Source organism: Octopus bimaculoides, chromosome 2 (genome assembly GCF_046866305.1).
Source record: "Octopus bimaculoides isolate indiv1 chromosome 2, ASM4686630v1, whole genome shotgun sequence".
Taxonomy (NCBI): domain Eukaryota; kingdom Metazoa; phylum Mollusca; class Cephalopoda; order Octopoda; family Octopodidae; genus Octopus; species Octopus bimaculoides.
This window is the reverse complement of record NC_142929.1, coordinates 133,872,475-133,889,958: the sequence shown is the minus strand read 5'-3', so window position 1 is coordinate 133,889,958 and position 17,484 is coordinate 133,872,475. Positions and strand designations below refer to the sequence as shown.

Genomic DNA, 17,484 nt, shown 5'->3' with positions numbered 1-17,484 from the left:
CCAGTTACCCCTGGCAACTTCTTGATAATAACTTTACCACTGCACCACATTCTGACTTATTCAATAATTTAAGTTTACAGTTCAAACACTAATAAAATATCATTATCAAACCCATTTTTATAACCATCATCATCATCATCATTTTCTGTCTATTTTCCAAGCTAGCATAAGTTAGACTGTTTGACAGGAGCAGGCAAGGCGGGGGACTACTACACCAAGCTCCACTGTCTGCTTTAGCATGGTTTCTACAGTTGGATGTCCTCCCTAACACCAAACACTTTACAGAGTGTACTGGGTGCTTTTCTTTTTATGTGACATCAATAGCAGACATGTCCCTTCAACTGAGTGCGAGCTAATATTGAGGAAGGCGGCTTTTTGAACTTCAAATAACAATAACAATAATACATAATGATGTTATTTAATCATTCATTGAGTGCACACAGGACAACAAGAATCCAAACGTTAATGTATCTCTTCATTCTTAATATGTTCTGGCAGAATTATTCGCATGCTAGACAAAATGCTAAATAGCATTTTGTTTGTCTTTACATTCAGAGTTCAAATTTTACCATGGTTGACTTTACTTTTCATCCTTTTGGGGTCAATGAAATACATACTGGTTGAACACTGGGATTGATGTAATTGACATATCTTTCCTCCTCACCCCACAAAAATTACTGGCCTTGTGCCAGAATTTGAAACCAGCATGTTCTGGCAGAGTAGAAGCACATGGCTTAGTGGTTAGAGCAGCGGACTTGTGGTTGAAGGATCACTGGTTTGAATCTCAGACTGGGTGATGTGTGTGTTGATGAGCGAAACACCTAGGCTCCACATGGCTCCGGCAGAAAGTAATGGCGAACTTCTGCTGACTCTTTTGCCATAATTTTCTCTCACTCTTTCCTCCTGCATCTAGCAGCTCACCTGACTGTGACAGACCAGCATCCTGTTTGGGTGGGGAACCTATATGCCAGTGAAACCAGGAAACCAGCCCTCATGAGCCAGGCATGGCTTGGGAAGGAACAAACAGCAACAACAACATTTGGACATAAATATCTGAACACTGTTGTTTTTCAACAACAAAGAACATTATCTCCCTTTAGACAATATGTGCTCATAACACACAGGATTCGCCAATTCACCGGTGCAACACCTTGATAACATGAATGTTAGGAACAAAAAAAAAATAGGGATGATGATGACAATGATAATACTGTATGTGTAGTGGCTGGCTGACTCAGTCGATAACATATCAAATTACCAGCACATATGCCAATAGTTCAATTCTGAGATGATTTAGTGTGCTTCTCAGCAAAATAGTGTTTAGAAGGTTACCTGAAATAATCTGAGATTGTTACCTGTGATTGACCAATGTCCTATTCATATGGAGAATATAAATCTCAGCCATTAACACTAAGAAACCAGATATAAGCACTGATTAATTACAATCTCTTTAATCTTGGGAATCATTTGCATTTATAAACTTTATAAGTTATGCATATACAACCAAATATATACACACATATAAATATGTAATCCTTTATGCATGTATGTGTGTATGCACATATATGTATGTCATTATTCAGTTTCATTTCAAGATTTCTTGCCAATAGAGAAAGAGCTGGTTTCTAACCCAGATCCAAGTCTCCTTCATTGGAATTTCAACAACATCAACAGGGTAGGCTTTCCTTTCTGTGTGGGAAAGCCTACTTTTTTTCTGTGGAGGGCTTAAATGCCCTATTATTTAGACTATAAGCTTTAAGTTTATATAAATACCAGACTGTATGATGCATGTGTGTGAACTGCCATGCTACACAGTAGTCAATCATGGGCCATGACTGTTGAGGACATGTGTAGGCTTGAAAGAAATGAAGCTAGTATGATCTGCTGGATGTGTAACGTCAGTGTGCATACACAACAGAGTGTAAGCGCCCTGAAAGAAAAGTTGGGCATAAGAAGCATCAAATGTGGTGTGCAAGAGAGACAACTGCGCTGGTATGGTCATGTGTTATGTATGAATGAGGGGCGCTACATGAGGAAGTGCCACTCCCTAACTGTAGAAAGAACCTGTGGAAGAGGTAGACTCAGGAAGACATGGGATGAGGTGATGAAGCATGACTTTCGAACATTGGGCCTCACAGAGGCAATGACTGGAGAATGAGACCTTTGGAGATATGCTGTGATTGAGATGACCCAGCAACTAAAGTGAGATCACAGCCATGCTTGTCCAGCCCATTTAAGAGTACCCTTGATGCATCGTGCAATATGATATGCTTGAGAAGACCTGTTGAGTCAAGTAAAACCAATATCGTAGCTGTAGCCAGTACCCCTTGACTGGCTCCCGTGCTGGTGGCATATAAAAAGCACTGTCCAAATGTGGCCAATGCCAGTATCCCCTGATTGGCTCTCGTGCCAGTGGCACATAAAAAGCACCATCCAAACATGGTCAACGCCAGTATCCCCTGACTAGCCCCCATGCTTGTGGCACATAAAAAGCACTATCCGAACGTGACCGATGCCAGGCCCGCCTGATTGGCTCTTGTGTCGGTGGCATGTAAAAAGCACCCACTACACTCTCAGAGTGGTTAGCATTAGGAAGAGCATCCAGCTGCAGAAACCTTACCAGATCAGATTGGAGCCTGGTGCAGCTGCTAGCACTCCAGACCTCAGTCAAACCTTCCAACCCATGCCAGCATGGAAAACGGACGTTAAATGATGATGATGATATAAATATGTGTACTTTATAGCTGCAAAGCTATATAAGTGACTCAAGAACTGAGAGGTTTGTAAATAGCACTTATCACACTTAATAGTTTAAGTGCCATCCATAAAATTCCAGCCTCTTGAAGCACTTATCTTGATTCCTATTGCTCTTGTTTTTGCCAATAAACACATATATGCATGTTTAGTGGCACCAATATTTGGCAATGCTAAAGAAGTCATTCTCAGTTGCCATATTTACAAGCACACTCACTCACGCAAACACAACACACACAACGCACACACACATGCACACATACACACACATACATACACACACACTTACACACACACACAATCACTCATATATGTATCTATCTTTGCAAATGCATATTATCAAGTATATATATATATATATATATATAATAGAGTTATTAATATTTCTAAGTCTCTCTAAAGGAGACTACGACAGCGGTACTGGAAATTAATAGTTATCGCCAAGCCAACATGGCAGTCCCAAAATTAGGACGAAAGCTGCCGTGAATTAGCTCCAAGAAGCCATCGCCTCTAGCTAGCTATGTGACACACGAAACCTGTGTCCTTTATAACCTTCGAACAGGGGAGGTCAGCAGTGTCCCCCTGCTGGTTTGGCATCTGCAGACTAGTTTCAGGGTGTTGCCCCTTGTCAATGCAGAGCAGCCAAGCCCTAGCCAGGCGGCGCTGCTGACTATCTGTTCGAAAGTTATTTATCTAATTTCAGTGGAATCTATCCACTGGTTTTCAGAAATAGTTATTAATATTTCTAAGTCTCTCTAAAGGAGACTACGACAGCGGTACTGGAAATTAATAGTTATCGCCAAGCCAACATGGCAGTCCCAAAATTAGGACGAATGCTGCCGTGAATTAGCTCCAAGAAGCCATCGCCTCTAGCTAGCTATGTGACACACGAAACCTGTGTCCTTTATAACCTTCGAACAGGGGAGGACACAGGTTTCGTGTGTCACATAGCTAGCTAGAGGCGATGGCTTCTTGGAGCTAATTCACGGCAGCTTTCGTCCTAATTTTGGGACTGCCATGTTGGCTTGGCGATAACTATTAATTTCCAGTACCGCTGTCGTAGTCTCCTTTAGAGAGACTTAGAAATATTAATAACTCTATTTCTGAAAACCAGTGGATAGATTCCACTGAAATTAGATAAATAACTTTCGAACAGATAGTCAGCAGCGCCGCCTGGCTAGGGCTTGGCTGCTCTGCATTGACAAGGGGCAACACCCTAAAACTAGTCTGCAGATGCCAAACCAGCAGGGGGACACTGCTGACCTCCCCTGTTCGAAGGTTATAAAGGACACAGGTTTCGTGTGTCACATAGCTAGCTAGAGGCGATGGCTTCTTGGAGCTAATTCACGGCAGCTTTCGTCCTAATTTTGGGACTGCGATGTTGGCTTGGCGATAACTATATATATATATGATATATATGTCTGCATGTATGTATGTCTGTATGGATGTATATATATACATATATATATATTTATTTATATGAGTGGCTGTGTGGTAAGTAGCTTGCTTGCGAACCACATGGTTCCAGGTTCAGTCTCACTGTGTAGCACCTTGGGCAAGTGTCTTCTACTATAGCCTCGGGCCGACCAAAGTCTTGTGAGTGGATTTGGTAGACAAAAACTGATAGAAGTCCGTCAAATATATGTTTATATGTTTATACATGTGTGTGTGTGTATGTGTGTGTGTGTGTGTGTGTGTGTGTGTGTGTGTGTGTTGGTGTGTTTGTGTGTCTGTGTTTGACCCCCACTCCCAACACTGCTTGACAACCAATGCTGGTGTGTTTACATCCCTTTAACTTAGCAGTTCGTCAAAAAGGACTGATAGAATAAGTACTAGGCTTACAAAGAATAAGTCCTGGGGTTGATTTGCTCGACTAAAGGCAGTGCTCCAGCATGGCCACAATCAAATGGCTGAAACAAATAAAAGAATAAAAGAATATGTATGTATTCATATATATAGGCATCGCAACCACCACCATCACCCCTACCACCCCCACTGCCACCCCTGCTACAACCATTTCTCCTGTTATCAGGTTTACATTACTCTGTTATTAAATAATAACAATAATAACCATTTCATTTCTCTCAATAGAAATCTCTTGGGTCCAAATTTAATAAAAGACAGCGAACATTGCTGTGCCATGCATGCATTCCTTAACATGGTTATTGGTAACATTAAGTGAAGTTGGTCTGAAAGGAAATGGCTTACAACCTGGAATTTAATTAAAACTACACTTATGAAAATAGAAGTAAGGGAGGAAGTGAAAAAAACAAAACAAAGAAGGAAATTATAAAAATATCTGCACCTCACCGAAAAAGCATGGTTTTTACAAGAATTATATTTTTTTACTTTTTGGCTATTAAAATTGCTCCAATACAATGTTTTTCATCATCATTTATCATCATCATGTGACTGGTGTATCATTGCAAAGAATTGCTTGATGGATGTTTTTTCAAGCCAAGCCAACCAGCAAAAGACTCAGGATTTGACTAAGAACAAAATGATTGGATAATAATCTATAGTCACAGTTGATTCTGATGGGAATTTATGGAGTAGAAACATTGGGTGAAGAAGGTATATCATCATCATCAATATTCATAATAGTTTAAGGTGGTGAGCTGGCAGAATCGTTACCACACTGGGCGAAATGCCTAGCAGTATTTCGTCTGTCTTTACCTTCTGAGTTCAAATTCTGCCGAGGTCGACTTTGCCTTTCATCCTTTCAGGGTCGATAAATTAAGTAGCAGTTGCATACTGGAGTTGTTCTAATTGACTGGCCTCCTCCCCAAAAATTTCAGGCCTTGTGCCTACAGTAGAAAAGAAAAGAATATTTGCCTTTCTCTTATAGTATTGGTTAAATTAACTTTAAAAAATGAATGAAACCAGTACCATATTCTGATTAAAAAGGAAAATGTTTATGAAGCAAGAATGGAGAAGTAGACGTTAAATGAGGAAGATGATGACACATGGGTAAGCTTTATTTATATAATGTGAATAAAAAATAAAAATTATTATCGGATTTATATTAGTTTATAATAATAATAATAGTAAACACATTATTATAAACTAATATAAATCCGATAATAATTTTTATTTTTTATTCACATTATATAAATAAAGCTTACCTATGTGTCTCCTAAATAGTATCATTATCTTATCTTCAGCTAAAAAAATTTTTTAAGATAATTCAAAATAGTTTTCATGATCACTATATACTTAATATCCTTAAATTTTACACCCTCTCCAGAGCCCCTGAATTCAATACTGACATTATTTCATGATTTTTGTGGAAAATAATTACATCTCATTTTATTTATTTTATTAACATACCTCTTATTGTGAAAACATTGGTTAGAGTATTGTTGTTATCTGTACCACTGTACTGTTACTCTATTCAGACTAAAAGTGAAAAACCTATTTGACCCATATACCTAGGGCTGTAATTCCTCAACATTAATTCCTCAACACTTTGATAGTAGTAAAATGACCTGATACTACTATGACCAGTGAAACCTTTAGATTCTAATACATTTTATAGCCTTGTCCATGCATACTGCTTACACCTTCCCTCTCTTTAGAAGTAATTGTCCCTTTGCTATCACCACTAGATAAGAAACAATAAAATCTGAGACAGTTAAAACTTTTGTCTAGAATCAATTACTAGCCTGATAGACTCTATGTCAAGATGGACTTATGTATTCTTCCTCACATTTGGATTTTTATGTATTTTTATGTATTCTCTCTCCCACTTGGATTTGAAATGTTGCCACATTTATAATATGTCTTTTCTACAGTAATTTTTCTGCATTTTCGTGCAGCTGAAGATTGCTCTTCATATTGCATTTAAGGTAATGCTCGCATTACTTAAATAAATTGAAGTAGCATGAAACGTGCGTACTGCAATCACCTTTGAAATCCGTGTTGCTTATTTTTTGATATATATATATATATATATATATATATATATATACACTGCTTGCAGTCCACCATGAAGGTATATCCAGCATTTTGACATGTCTTGATATTTTGCATGATTTTTGTGTAAGCAAAAGGCTCTGCATAACCAGATGAAGTTACATGTTACCATATCAAGTAATAATAGAGATAATGATGATGATGAAGATGATAATGATGATGGTGATGGTGATGATGGTAAGGATGATGACGACAATGTGTCCACAAAGGATGAATAATTGGAACTTGTTAAGACATATTTCAGAGCCTATCAAATGCCTAAACGGTAATTTATCTTTCAAGTGTTCCTCCATGCTTTCAGTGAAGTTGGCTGGAATTAGCAGAATCACAACAGACCTGTTGAAGAAACAGATTCTGTCATAGTAGTTAGTAAAGTACAGCTGGCAGGAAATATAATTATAAAGACTCTGACCATCTTATCGCTAGATTAAGATAAATAACTCATAAAACTGTTATTCAGCTCTGGTTTCCATAGTATCAATAGTGAGATTTAACTCCTGACAAAATGATTAACAGCTGTAATAGGTTGCTGACTCTCTTTTAACTTGGTACACTGAAGGAATGAAGTTAGATGTATATATTTCAGTAGAAAATAACACAATGCTTGCACATATAAATTCGTTATTCCCTATACAAAAGCGTAGCAGATGGCAGAATCAGCAGAGATTTGGTAGAACACCATTGTGACTTTTGATTTTCGGGTGCATCACTTTACTTTTTGTTTTTGAATCCTACTGAGGTTGACTTCATCGTCTATCCTTCAAGAATTTCTTAATTAAAACCAGTCTAATGAACATGAGTCAATTTAATCAACTTCTTCCCTCCCCATTGTTCTAATATCTAAGTTAGATGTGCAAAACATTTTTTATAAAGGAAAATATATTAGGATATTATATCCATTAATGTAAATATGTATTTGTCAAAAGTGGTGAATTGGCAGAATGATTAGAATATCAAACAAAATACCTTGCAGCATTCTTCTGACTCTTTACATTCTGAGTTCAAATCCTACCTGGTCAACTTTGCCTTTCATCCCTCTGAGGTCAATAAAGTAAAGTACTAGACAAGTACTGAGATTGGCAATATTCACTAATCCCTGCTGGCCAAAAGTCACTCAACAGTAAATCAAAATTCCATAAACACTATCTGTATTGACTTGAATGGAAAAATGTGTCACTCAAGAAGGATTTCAGTTTGAACATTTTTCATGATGTTTCATATTCAGATGCTTTTATTAAATTCATTCAGTTGTTAAACACTGATAAATCTGTGAATTAAATGGTTTTCATTTACTGTCAGGTGACTTTTGGCCAGCTTTGTATATATATATATATATATATATATATATATATATATAACACACACACTTAAGGTTCAAGGGCCCTCAACTTTTCAATACCTGGCCAAAACAACCTCAGAGAGCTACAAGGCATAGATGTGAATGTATTCAAAGAACATTTAGACAAATTTTTATTTGATATACCAGATGAACCTACATCACAGCAAGAAATGCAAAGAAGGGTAGTTTTGTCCAACTCACTACTTCATCAGGACCAAATCTATAGAGACAGCTAGAAAATGAGTTTGAAAGAAACAAGCAATTCCACTAATGACAGAGCCCCAGCATGGCCACATCCTCTTGCTAAAACCAATAAGAGTATAAGAGAAAAGAAAAACCTCAGTGTTTGTTTAAATTTTCCCGTCAGCTCTGAACAAAGAGACTAACTAATGTCTGAATACTTGAGTTCCACACAGTGAGCACGTAAAACTTCACATAGATTAAATTAAATAAGATTGATTTAAAACTACTGAACAGAAACATATTAAAATTAAGGGTGTTATCTGGAGCTGACAATTTGTGAACTTAATACCAGTATTACATCACTACCATCAGGTAACCAAGAACTACACTTCTCATTTAAGATATCATTATTAACATTCCACTTGAAATCTTCTATCTTCAACTGATTTCAAATCATCATCCACATAGAAATTATGAAATTCCTGTTGATCTTTATTAGGATCTTCTAAAATTTGCTGTACTTCATTAATTGAAACAACCTTTATCTTTGTCTTTCTTTTCTCTCTGGAAATGTTTGTGTGTTGTTTTGCAGAGGGAAGATTGGTAAAAATACTCAAACAACACCTAAATTAGTACTATTGTGTGCAGACATTTGTAAACAGCATAATTCTGTGCTGGCAACCTATCTTTAATCTGATTAGCTGATCAGTTTATAGTCCGACTAAAATTTAATAAAGGATTTCTCAATTCCCAATATAAATTCAGTTGAGTGCCAAGTCTAAAATTCCTGGGAAATCAGGAAGACAGTCTGATTAGGTTTAGATTCAAATGTTTTGAAGCAAACATTTGTGTGCTAAGGGTGCTGCAGTTCTCAGTCTCCAAATGCAGGAGTCAGTATCTCATCAGATGGTGAAGCAGCTCTGTAAGTGTTTTGGCCCCCTTCCACCATGACACCAAAGCTGCATGGGTCATCCATCTATATCAGCGAAAAAACTTCTGCACAACAATAAGAGCTTTGTTGATTCAACAGTTGTAATTCTGAGCCAGATGTTGTTATCTGCCTCAATGCTCATTCCTGCTGCACCACTTGCCTTTTCTCTTCAACCAGATGTAATGGCTTGCTTTCTCATTGTCTTCTGACAATTTTCTGATAATATCTTTTAAAATGAACGAGCTGATCTTACATCTTGCCTGATATTGCAAAGATATATTTTATAGATTATTCTGCTTCAGAAATCTCCAGTATAATGGTATTCCTATAATAATTATTAATTCATGTAAATGGCTAAATTTAAAAGATAATGTATTGACCCTTAAATAGCAAAACATTATGAACTTGTTTACCTCTAAATTTCAAATCAGAACACATATCTTACTTTAACCACAACTCACCCAACTATTGTGAGTGGAGACCAGCTATTCTGTAAGAGAAAGTTTATATTTTTCAGAGAATGCTTAATCTCAAATTAAATTAAAAATTAAATTTTCTTTTTTTTTTGCAGGAAATTGTGTTGGTTTTATTCTTTGGGATAGAATATATAGTGCGTTTGTGGTCTGCTGGATGTCGTAGTAAATACATGGGTCTCAGAGGACGCATACGTTTTGCTCGCAAACCAATCTCCATTATAGGTAAGGCTTAATCAAATTCTCTTCTGAATTGTCAATCCATTTTGTCATTGCTATTGTTGCTGTTGATGTTGTTATTATTTCTAAGTATAAAATGCATGTATGAGAGAGAGATAGAGAGGGAGATGGAGAGAAAGAAAGAGGGGAGAGAGAGAGACTGAGAGATTAGAGGTAACATTGCATTTAATTTCTGGACATTAGAAGCATCAACAGGAGACATGTCTCTACTGGTATGGCTTTATGGAAATAGTACATAAATGAACAATGAATGCACAAGGACAAGGTGTGCGGTCCATAAAGTGTATCTGTGAACGTGTAAAACTGGACATGTCATGAAAAGACTTGCTTAGATAAGATTCTAAGATGTTGAACCTTGCCAAGAAGATAACAAAAGACCACGACAATTAATGATGTGCTATACATTAGACCTGTCCAATTCATTGTTGCATAGCAAAATGGACATTAAAATACTGATAAGGATTACGATGTTTTGTATCAAAGTCTTTACCAACAAACTGGAAAATCACAATTAGCTACCTCCCAACTATGTACTGCATCACGGTCATTCCTATTAATGCAGTTGGCAGTTTTCATTGATTTTTGTGTATGTTGTGCTTTGGGGTAAGGTTTTCTCTTATTTGTTTTTTTGTTTTTTTACAACTGTAGCAATTTGTAGCATGAAATTGATAGATTTTACACCACTAGCACTTGAGAGGTTGTCTAGTAAGATTAAATGCCCCTCTACACTGTTTTTATTCCAAGAGATTGCTTTCCTGGACTAGTTACTATCATTACAACTTGGAGAGTTCATATCTTCTCTGCAACTAAAGTATGTTTTGAAAACCATACACAATATTCAACAGCTAGCAACCAAATTAGAGATGCTATCAATATTCATAATTGTTTAAGGTGGTGAGCTGGCAGAATTGTTAGCATGCTGGGCGAAATGCTTAGCAGCATTTTGTCTGTCTTTACATTCTGAGTTCAAATTCCACCTAGGTCGACTTTGCCTTTCATCTTTTCAGAGTTGATCACTAAGAACACGAGCACGTGCACACACACACACACACACACACACACATACACACACACATACACACAGATATAGCAAATAGGCTTCTTTCAATTTCTAACCATCAAATCCACTCACAAGGCTTTGGTCAACCAGGGGCTATAGTGAAAGACACTCACCCGAGGTGCTGTGGCATGAGACTGAGCTTATGATCACATAGTTGAGAAACAAGCCACTTAGCCTCAGAGCTTTTGAATAATCTACACCTTAGCCCTTTCATTACCAACCCAGCTGAAACCACCTCTGGCTCTGTTGTACAAATGTCTTTATTTCATAAGTTTTGAATTAAAATCTTCCACCAAATCTTAGTCGCAATTTATGTTCCTAACACTACATTAATGATAACTATGTTCTGTTGTGTCTGGGGAGAGTCATTCTCTTTTGGTGCCTTATAATTTAACACACTCAGTTTCTTCAAGGTAGGTATGTCTTCTTAAGAATCACATATTGCCAGCCATCCTGGTCCTTTGTTACCTCCATTAGGCTCAAAATCTAGAGATTAGCCTTCACCACTTTGTCCCATGTCCTTCTGGGTCTCCCTTTTTTGCAACTGCCATCCACATTAAATGAGCAGCACTTCTTTATACAGCTGTCTTTCTCCATGTGCATCGCATGTCCACACCAATGCAGTTTTCTTTCTTGCATATTACACACCTATAAGGTACCAAAAGAGAATGACTCTCCCCAGACACAACAGAATATGATTCAACACACAAACTCACATAAAGAATCTTGCAAATCAAATCCAAAAACGAGATAACTAAGTTATTTTACTAAATTCTTTGTTATATTTAAAATTAATTGAAAGAAACTAAAATTAAATATGGTAACAAAAGGATTAAACATGTTAATACTCTTTAAATTCAGAGCGTGTGGAGATATTCAATTGTTTTCTAACAAGAAACAATTATATGAATATAACAGATTTGTTTCTTAGAAACCATACAAACACACTCTTTCTCCCCCGTCTCTCTCCCTCTCCCTCTCTCTCTATCTTTCACACACATTATTATCTTACATGGAGACAGAGACACTCTACATTCATAAACGTATATATACAAGCACATACACACACACACATACACAGACACAGCTAAAATATTCGCTGTTCAATAGATAAGGCAAAGGACAAATCTACTTGAAATCATAAGAAATGCAGATGTTTCATTGAGTTACTAAGCAAAATGTTTAATTCATATTTTTCTAGTATCTATGATACACTATTATTGCATCTCAAGAGAGATTCAAAGTCAACTACCATCTGTTTTGTCTTATTGAAACTAGACCTAATTAGTATTATTTTTAAGATTGTCTGTGACACAAAGAAATATTGAGCGACTTTTTAAACATATACACTAGATATTTCTTTGATAATATAACTCAGGTAAATGTGTATATGGCTAATTTGATAGAGTAGCTTAGAAGAGGCTCATGGCGGATTTTTCTGACATCTTGGATGGTGTTGTTGCTGCTGTTGCATACATATATATATATATATATATATATATATATATATATATATATATATATATATATATATATATATATATATATTCGAGCTCCCAACCCAGAGTAACGTGGTGGTGGAACAAGGAGGTAGACAGGGCTATTAGACAAAAGAAACAAGCTTGGAAGGACTGGAAGAACGGTGGTAGCAGGGAATTGTACCAATGTGCCAGAAGGGAGGCTAGGCGACAGGTTTATTTAGCCAGAGGGGAAGCAGATAAGGAAAGATTTGCCAATGTTCTGCGCCGTGAGGACCAAAGACTCGAGGTATTTCGGGTTGCAAGACAGTGTAGGAGAGAGAATAGTGATGTTGTAGGAGAGAAATGTGTTCGCATGGATGATGGTACGCTTGCATTAAATGAGGATGCAAAGAAAGAGGTCTGGAGATGCCACTACGATAGATTGCTTAATAAAGAGAATGAATGGGAGAAAGAGAGCCTGCCTTATGTCGACCCAATAGAGGGACCAGCTATCCGAGTTGATAGTACCAGGGTAGATAAAGCAATTAAGAGTATGAAGACCGGGAAAGCCCCCGGCCCATCAGGAATCACTGCAGAGATGCTCAAAATATCTGGCAGTGTTGGCTATAGCCTAGTCACCCGTATTACGAACCAGGTGATACACGAAGGAGTCATACCCTATGACTGGTGTAGCAGCATCATAGTCAACTGCTACAAAGGTAAAGGGGACGCTTTAGATACAAATAATTACAGAGGCATCAAGCTGTTAGATCAGGTTATGAAAGTTACAGAGAGGGTCATAGCCCAACTAATTAGGGAGCGAATCAATTTAGATGAGATGCAGTTTGGGTTCGTGCCAGGTAAAAGCACTACTGATGCCTTATTTCTAGTGAGACAGTTGCAAGAGAAATACCTAGCCAAGGATAAACCTCTGTACCTGGCTTTCGTTGACATGGAGAAAGCCTTTGACAGGGTCCCCCGATCCCTTATCTGGTGGTCAATGAGGAAACTTGGGATAGAAGAATGGCTAGTGAGAGCTGTGCGAGCCATGTACAGAGATGCGGCCAGTAAGGTGAGGGTTGGAAATGAGTACAGCAATGAATTCCGGGTAGAGGTAGGGGTCCACCAAGGTTCCGTCCTCAGCCCCCTATTATTTACCATAGTCCTCCAGGCAATCACAGAGGAGTTCAAGACAGGTTGCCCCTGGGAGCTCCTCTATGCTGATGACCTTGCCCTAATTGCGGAGTCACTATCAGAACTAGAGGAGAAGTTTCAGGTGTGGAAGCAAGGTCTAGAATTGAAGGGCCTTAGAGTCAACCTAGCTAAAACCAAAATCCTAATAAGTAGGAAGGTAGATAAAACACAAACCCCTTCAGGTAGATGGCCCTGCTCAGTATGTAGAAAAGGAGTAGGTAGTAACTCTATAAGATGTACCCGGTGCAAGCTATGGACACATAAGAGGTGCAGCAACATCAAAGGCAGGTTAACTAGCAAGTTAGTTTTTGTTTGTGGCAGATGTTCAGGTGCAATAAAGACTGCAAACAAACAGGAAACAACTTCTATCTCATTCCAGGGTGAAAAACTAGAGGTAGTCGATAGCTTCCGCTATCTGGGCGACCAAGTTAGTAGTGGGGGTGGGTGCGCTGAAAGTGTAGCTGCTAGAATAAGAATAGCCGGGGCAAAGTTTAGAGAGCTCTTACCCCTGCTGGCGACAAAGGGACTCTCACTCAGAGTAAAAGGCAGACTGTATGACGCATGCGTACGAACAACCATGCTACATGGCAGTGAAACATGGGCTGTAACTGCTGAGGACATACGTAAGCTCGCAAGGAATGAAGCCAGTATGCTCCGTTGGATGTGTAATGTCAATGTGAATACCCGTCAGAGTGTAAGTATCTTGAGAGAAAAGCTGAACATTAGAAGCATCAGTTGTGGCGTGCAAGAGAGACGATTGCGCTGGTATGGACATGTGGTGAGAATGGAGGAGGATAGCTGCGTGAAAAAGTGCCACACCCTAACAGTTGAGGGAACCCGTGGAAGAGGTAGGCCCAGGAAGACCTGGGCTGAGGTGGTGAGGCAAGACCTTCGTACATTGGGCCTCACCGAGGCGATGACTACGGACCGAGACCTTTGGAAATGGGCTGTGCGTGAGAAGACCCGGCAAGCCAAGTAAGATCGTTGCCAGTGCCCCTGGACTGGTTCTTGTGCGGGTGGCACATGAGATGCACCATTTTGAGCGTGGCCGTTGCCAGTACCGCCTGACTGGCTCCTGTAGGATTTTCGAGCGAGATCGTTGCCAGTGCCCCTGGACTGGCTTGTGCGGGTGGCACATAAAAGACACCATTTCGAGCGTGGCCGTTTTCGTGCGGGTGACACGTAAAAGCACCCACTACACTCTCTGAGTGGTTGGCGTTAGGAAGGGCATCCAGCTGTAGAAACTCTGCCAAATCAGACTGGAGCCTGGTGTTGCCATCCGGTTTCACCAGTCCTCAGTCAAATCGTCCAACCCATGCTAGCATGGAAAGCGGACGTTAAACGATGATGATGATGATGATGATGACTCTAACCTGAAAAAGACCACTTCTGCATTCCTATATCATCATCATCATCATCATCGTCATCGTCATCATCATCGTCATTGTCATCATCATCGTCGTCGTCGTCGTCGTCGTCGTCGTCATCGTCGTCGTCGTCATCGTCGTCATCATCATCATCGTCATCATCATCATCATCATCATCATCATCATCGTCATCATCATCATCATCATCATCACCAACTTTTAGTGTCTGTTTTCCATGCTGGTATGGGTAAGATAGTTTGGCTGATACTGGCCAGCTAGAGAGCTGCACTAGGCTCCAGTCTGTCCTGGCTTGGTTTCTATGGTTAGATGTCCTTCCTAATGCCAACCACTCCACAGAGTGTACCAGGTACCTTTAACATGTCACCGGGATGGATGTTGTTAATGCATTACTGGCTTTCTTCATGGCACCAGCAGTGCTGAGGTCACCATGTACGTACAAGACAAGACCCCTCAACTGAGTGGGGTTTAAGATTGAGAGATATGGAAGTATGATGGGCGGAGAGGAGCAGGTGTCTTGCTGAAGAGGTGAATACATGGCTCGCTCATCTGGAAAGAGGGATGTTAAGTCAAGATAAAAGGTGAGAGAGAGAGAGAGAGAGAGAGAGAGAGAGAGAGAAAGAAAACAGGGGCAGCCGAACAAAAAAGGTGGGGGGATAGGTAAGTGCACTAGAGTGTGAAAATAATAAGACAGATGAGTATAGATGGACGTGGCAATGGATGCAGTGAATATCAGTCTGGGGGAGAGAAAGTGAAGGAAAGGAAATGGGAGAGGGTCACTGAAGAGGAGAAGGTGATAAATGGTAGTAGTACAGATATGTGAATTTACAGATATCTGACCTTTTCTAACTTATTTTCAATTATACCTTTAGATTTATTTTATACCATAAATCCTCGAGTATAGTCCGCCCTTGAGTATAATATGCAGGGGATTTTTAGGGGGCTGTACCTCTGCAAAACCTAAACCTTGTGCATAATACGCACCCCTTCTCTAACTTGAGTTAAGGAGGTCTATATAACATCCTTGATTTGTAAACATATATATATATGGTAACATCCTTTATTATTATTGTATATATAACATAATGCAAACGTCTAGCTTTTTTGTGCACTTTGTTTGCAGAAAATAAAGAAATAACAGTAATAACGTCTGTGAAAAATAAATATTAAGTAAATTGCCTTTACATATTTATCACTTAGAAAATTTTGCTTAGAAAATATTTTTTATTTTTAACCTCGTATATAGTACGCACTAGAAATTTTGACCTTTAAATTTTGGGAAAAAAGTGCAGATTATACTCGAGGATTTACAGTATCTAATTTATTGAACTGTTACTAAGTTAACTTCTTATATATGCCTTGACATATATAAAGACATCATCTTTATTTGTATTTAAACAGTACCACAATATTATTTCTGCCTTTTTTTTTTATAGTCACCACCACAATTACTACTACTACTACTACTACTACTACTACTACTCAAATACACACACACACACATACACACACACATGCACATCTGCAACAATGACAGAGATTTATATTTCAAAATATTCCTGACAAAATGACTCTCACATAATTACAACTCTCTTTAATATTATTTAATCATATTTATTATTCATATTTTGTAGTTATAATGACTTATTAATTATTTATAATTATGTTATATAATAGCTATTACTGATTGTTGATAATTATGTTATATGATGATAATTACTGTTGATAATAGTTGTGTGGATGTAAACATTCCTGATTGTTATAGGAATGGTTGTAGAGAAGAAGAAATGCATTATATTGAAATATCACTGATAGTATTTGCTTTCTACCATTGTTAGCATGGTTTGCTCATTACAATCATTTCAGCCAATTATAAACTTTATGTGTTATCATAGGTGCTATTGTTAATGTATTGAATTATATGATATCTGAAGCATAATGCTATGTTAAAAATTGAGTTTTAAAATCCATAGGTATTTTTCTCATGCATAAGTACCTTTGTAGTATATTGAAATATATGTGTGCATGTATGTGTGTATGTACATACATACATAACACACACATACACACATACGCATACAAAGGATGTTCATTAAAGATTTCCCCTGACCCATTTCCTAAGGACCGGAATAAACGAAACTTGACATAATTATTAGTCCTTCTCTAAATTTTTTTTATTTATGCGCCCTTTTAAAGCCTAGCCAGGCTCATGGGCCCGGTTTCCCGGTTTCTATGGCGTATGTGTTCCCCCCCACCAGCTGGATGGGATGCCAGTCCATCGCAGCATTACTCAAGAAACAGGAAGAAAGAGTGAGAGAAAGTTGGGGCGAAAGAGTACAACAGGGGTCACCTGCCAGAACCTCGTGGAGCTTTTAGGTATTTTCGCTCAATAAACACACACAACACCCGGTCTGGGAATCAAGACCGCGATCCTCCGACTGCGAGTCCACTGCTCTAACCACTAGGCCATTGCGCCTCCACCCTTCTCTA

At 38.4% G+C, this 17,484-nt stretch overlaps 1 protein-coding gene across 1 annotated transcript in view; it reads left to right on the top strand.

The window, feature by feature from the left end:
• The window catches only part of LOC106867967 (potassium voltage-gated channel subfamily KQT member 1), a 251,801-nt gene that overhangs the window by 130,014 nt on the left and 104,303 nt on the right, over positions 1-17,484 (top strand). The window contains exon 3 of the mRNA XM_089347720.1: positions 9,754-9,880. Within this exon, the coding sequence (XP_089203846.1) occupies positions 9,754-9,880 (127 nt within the window). The remainder of the gene's footprint in view (positions 1-9,753; positions 9,881-17,484) is intronic.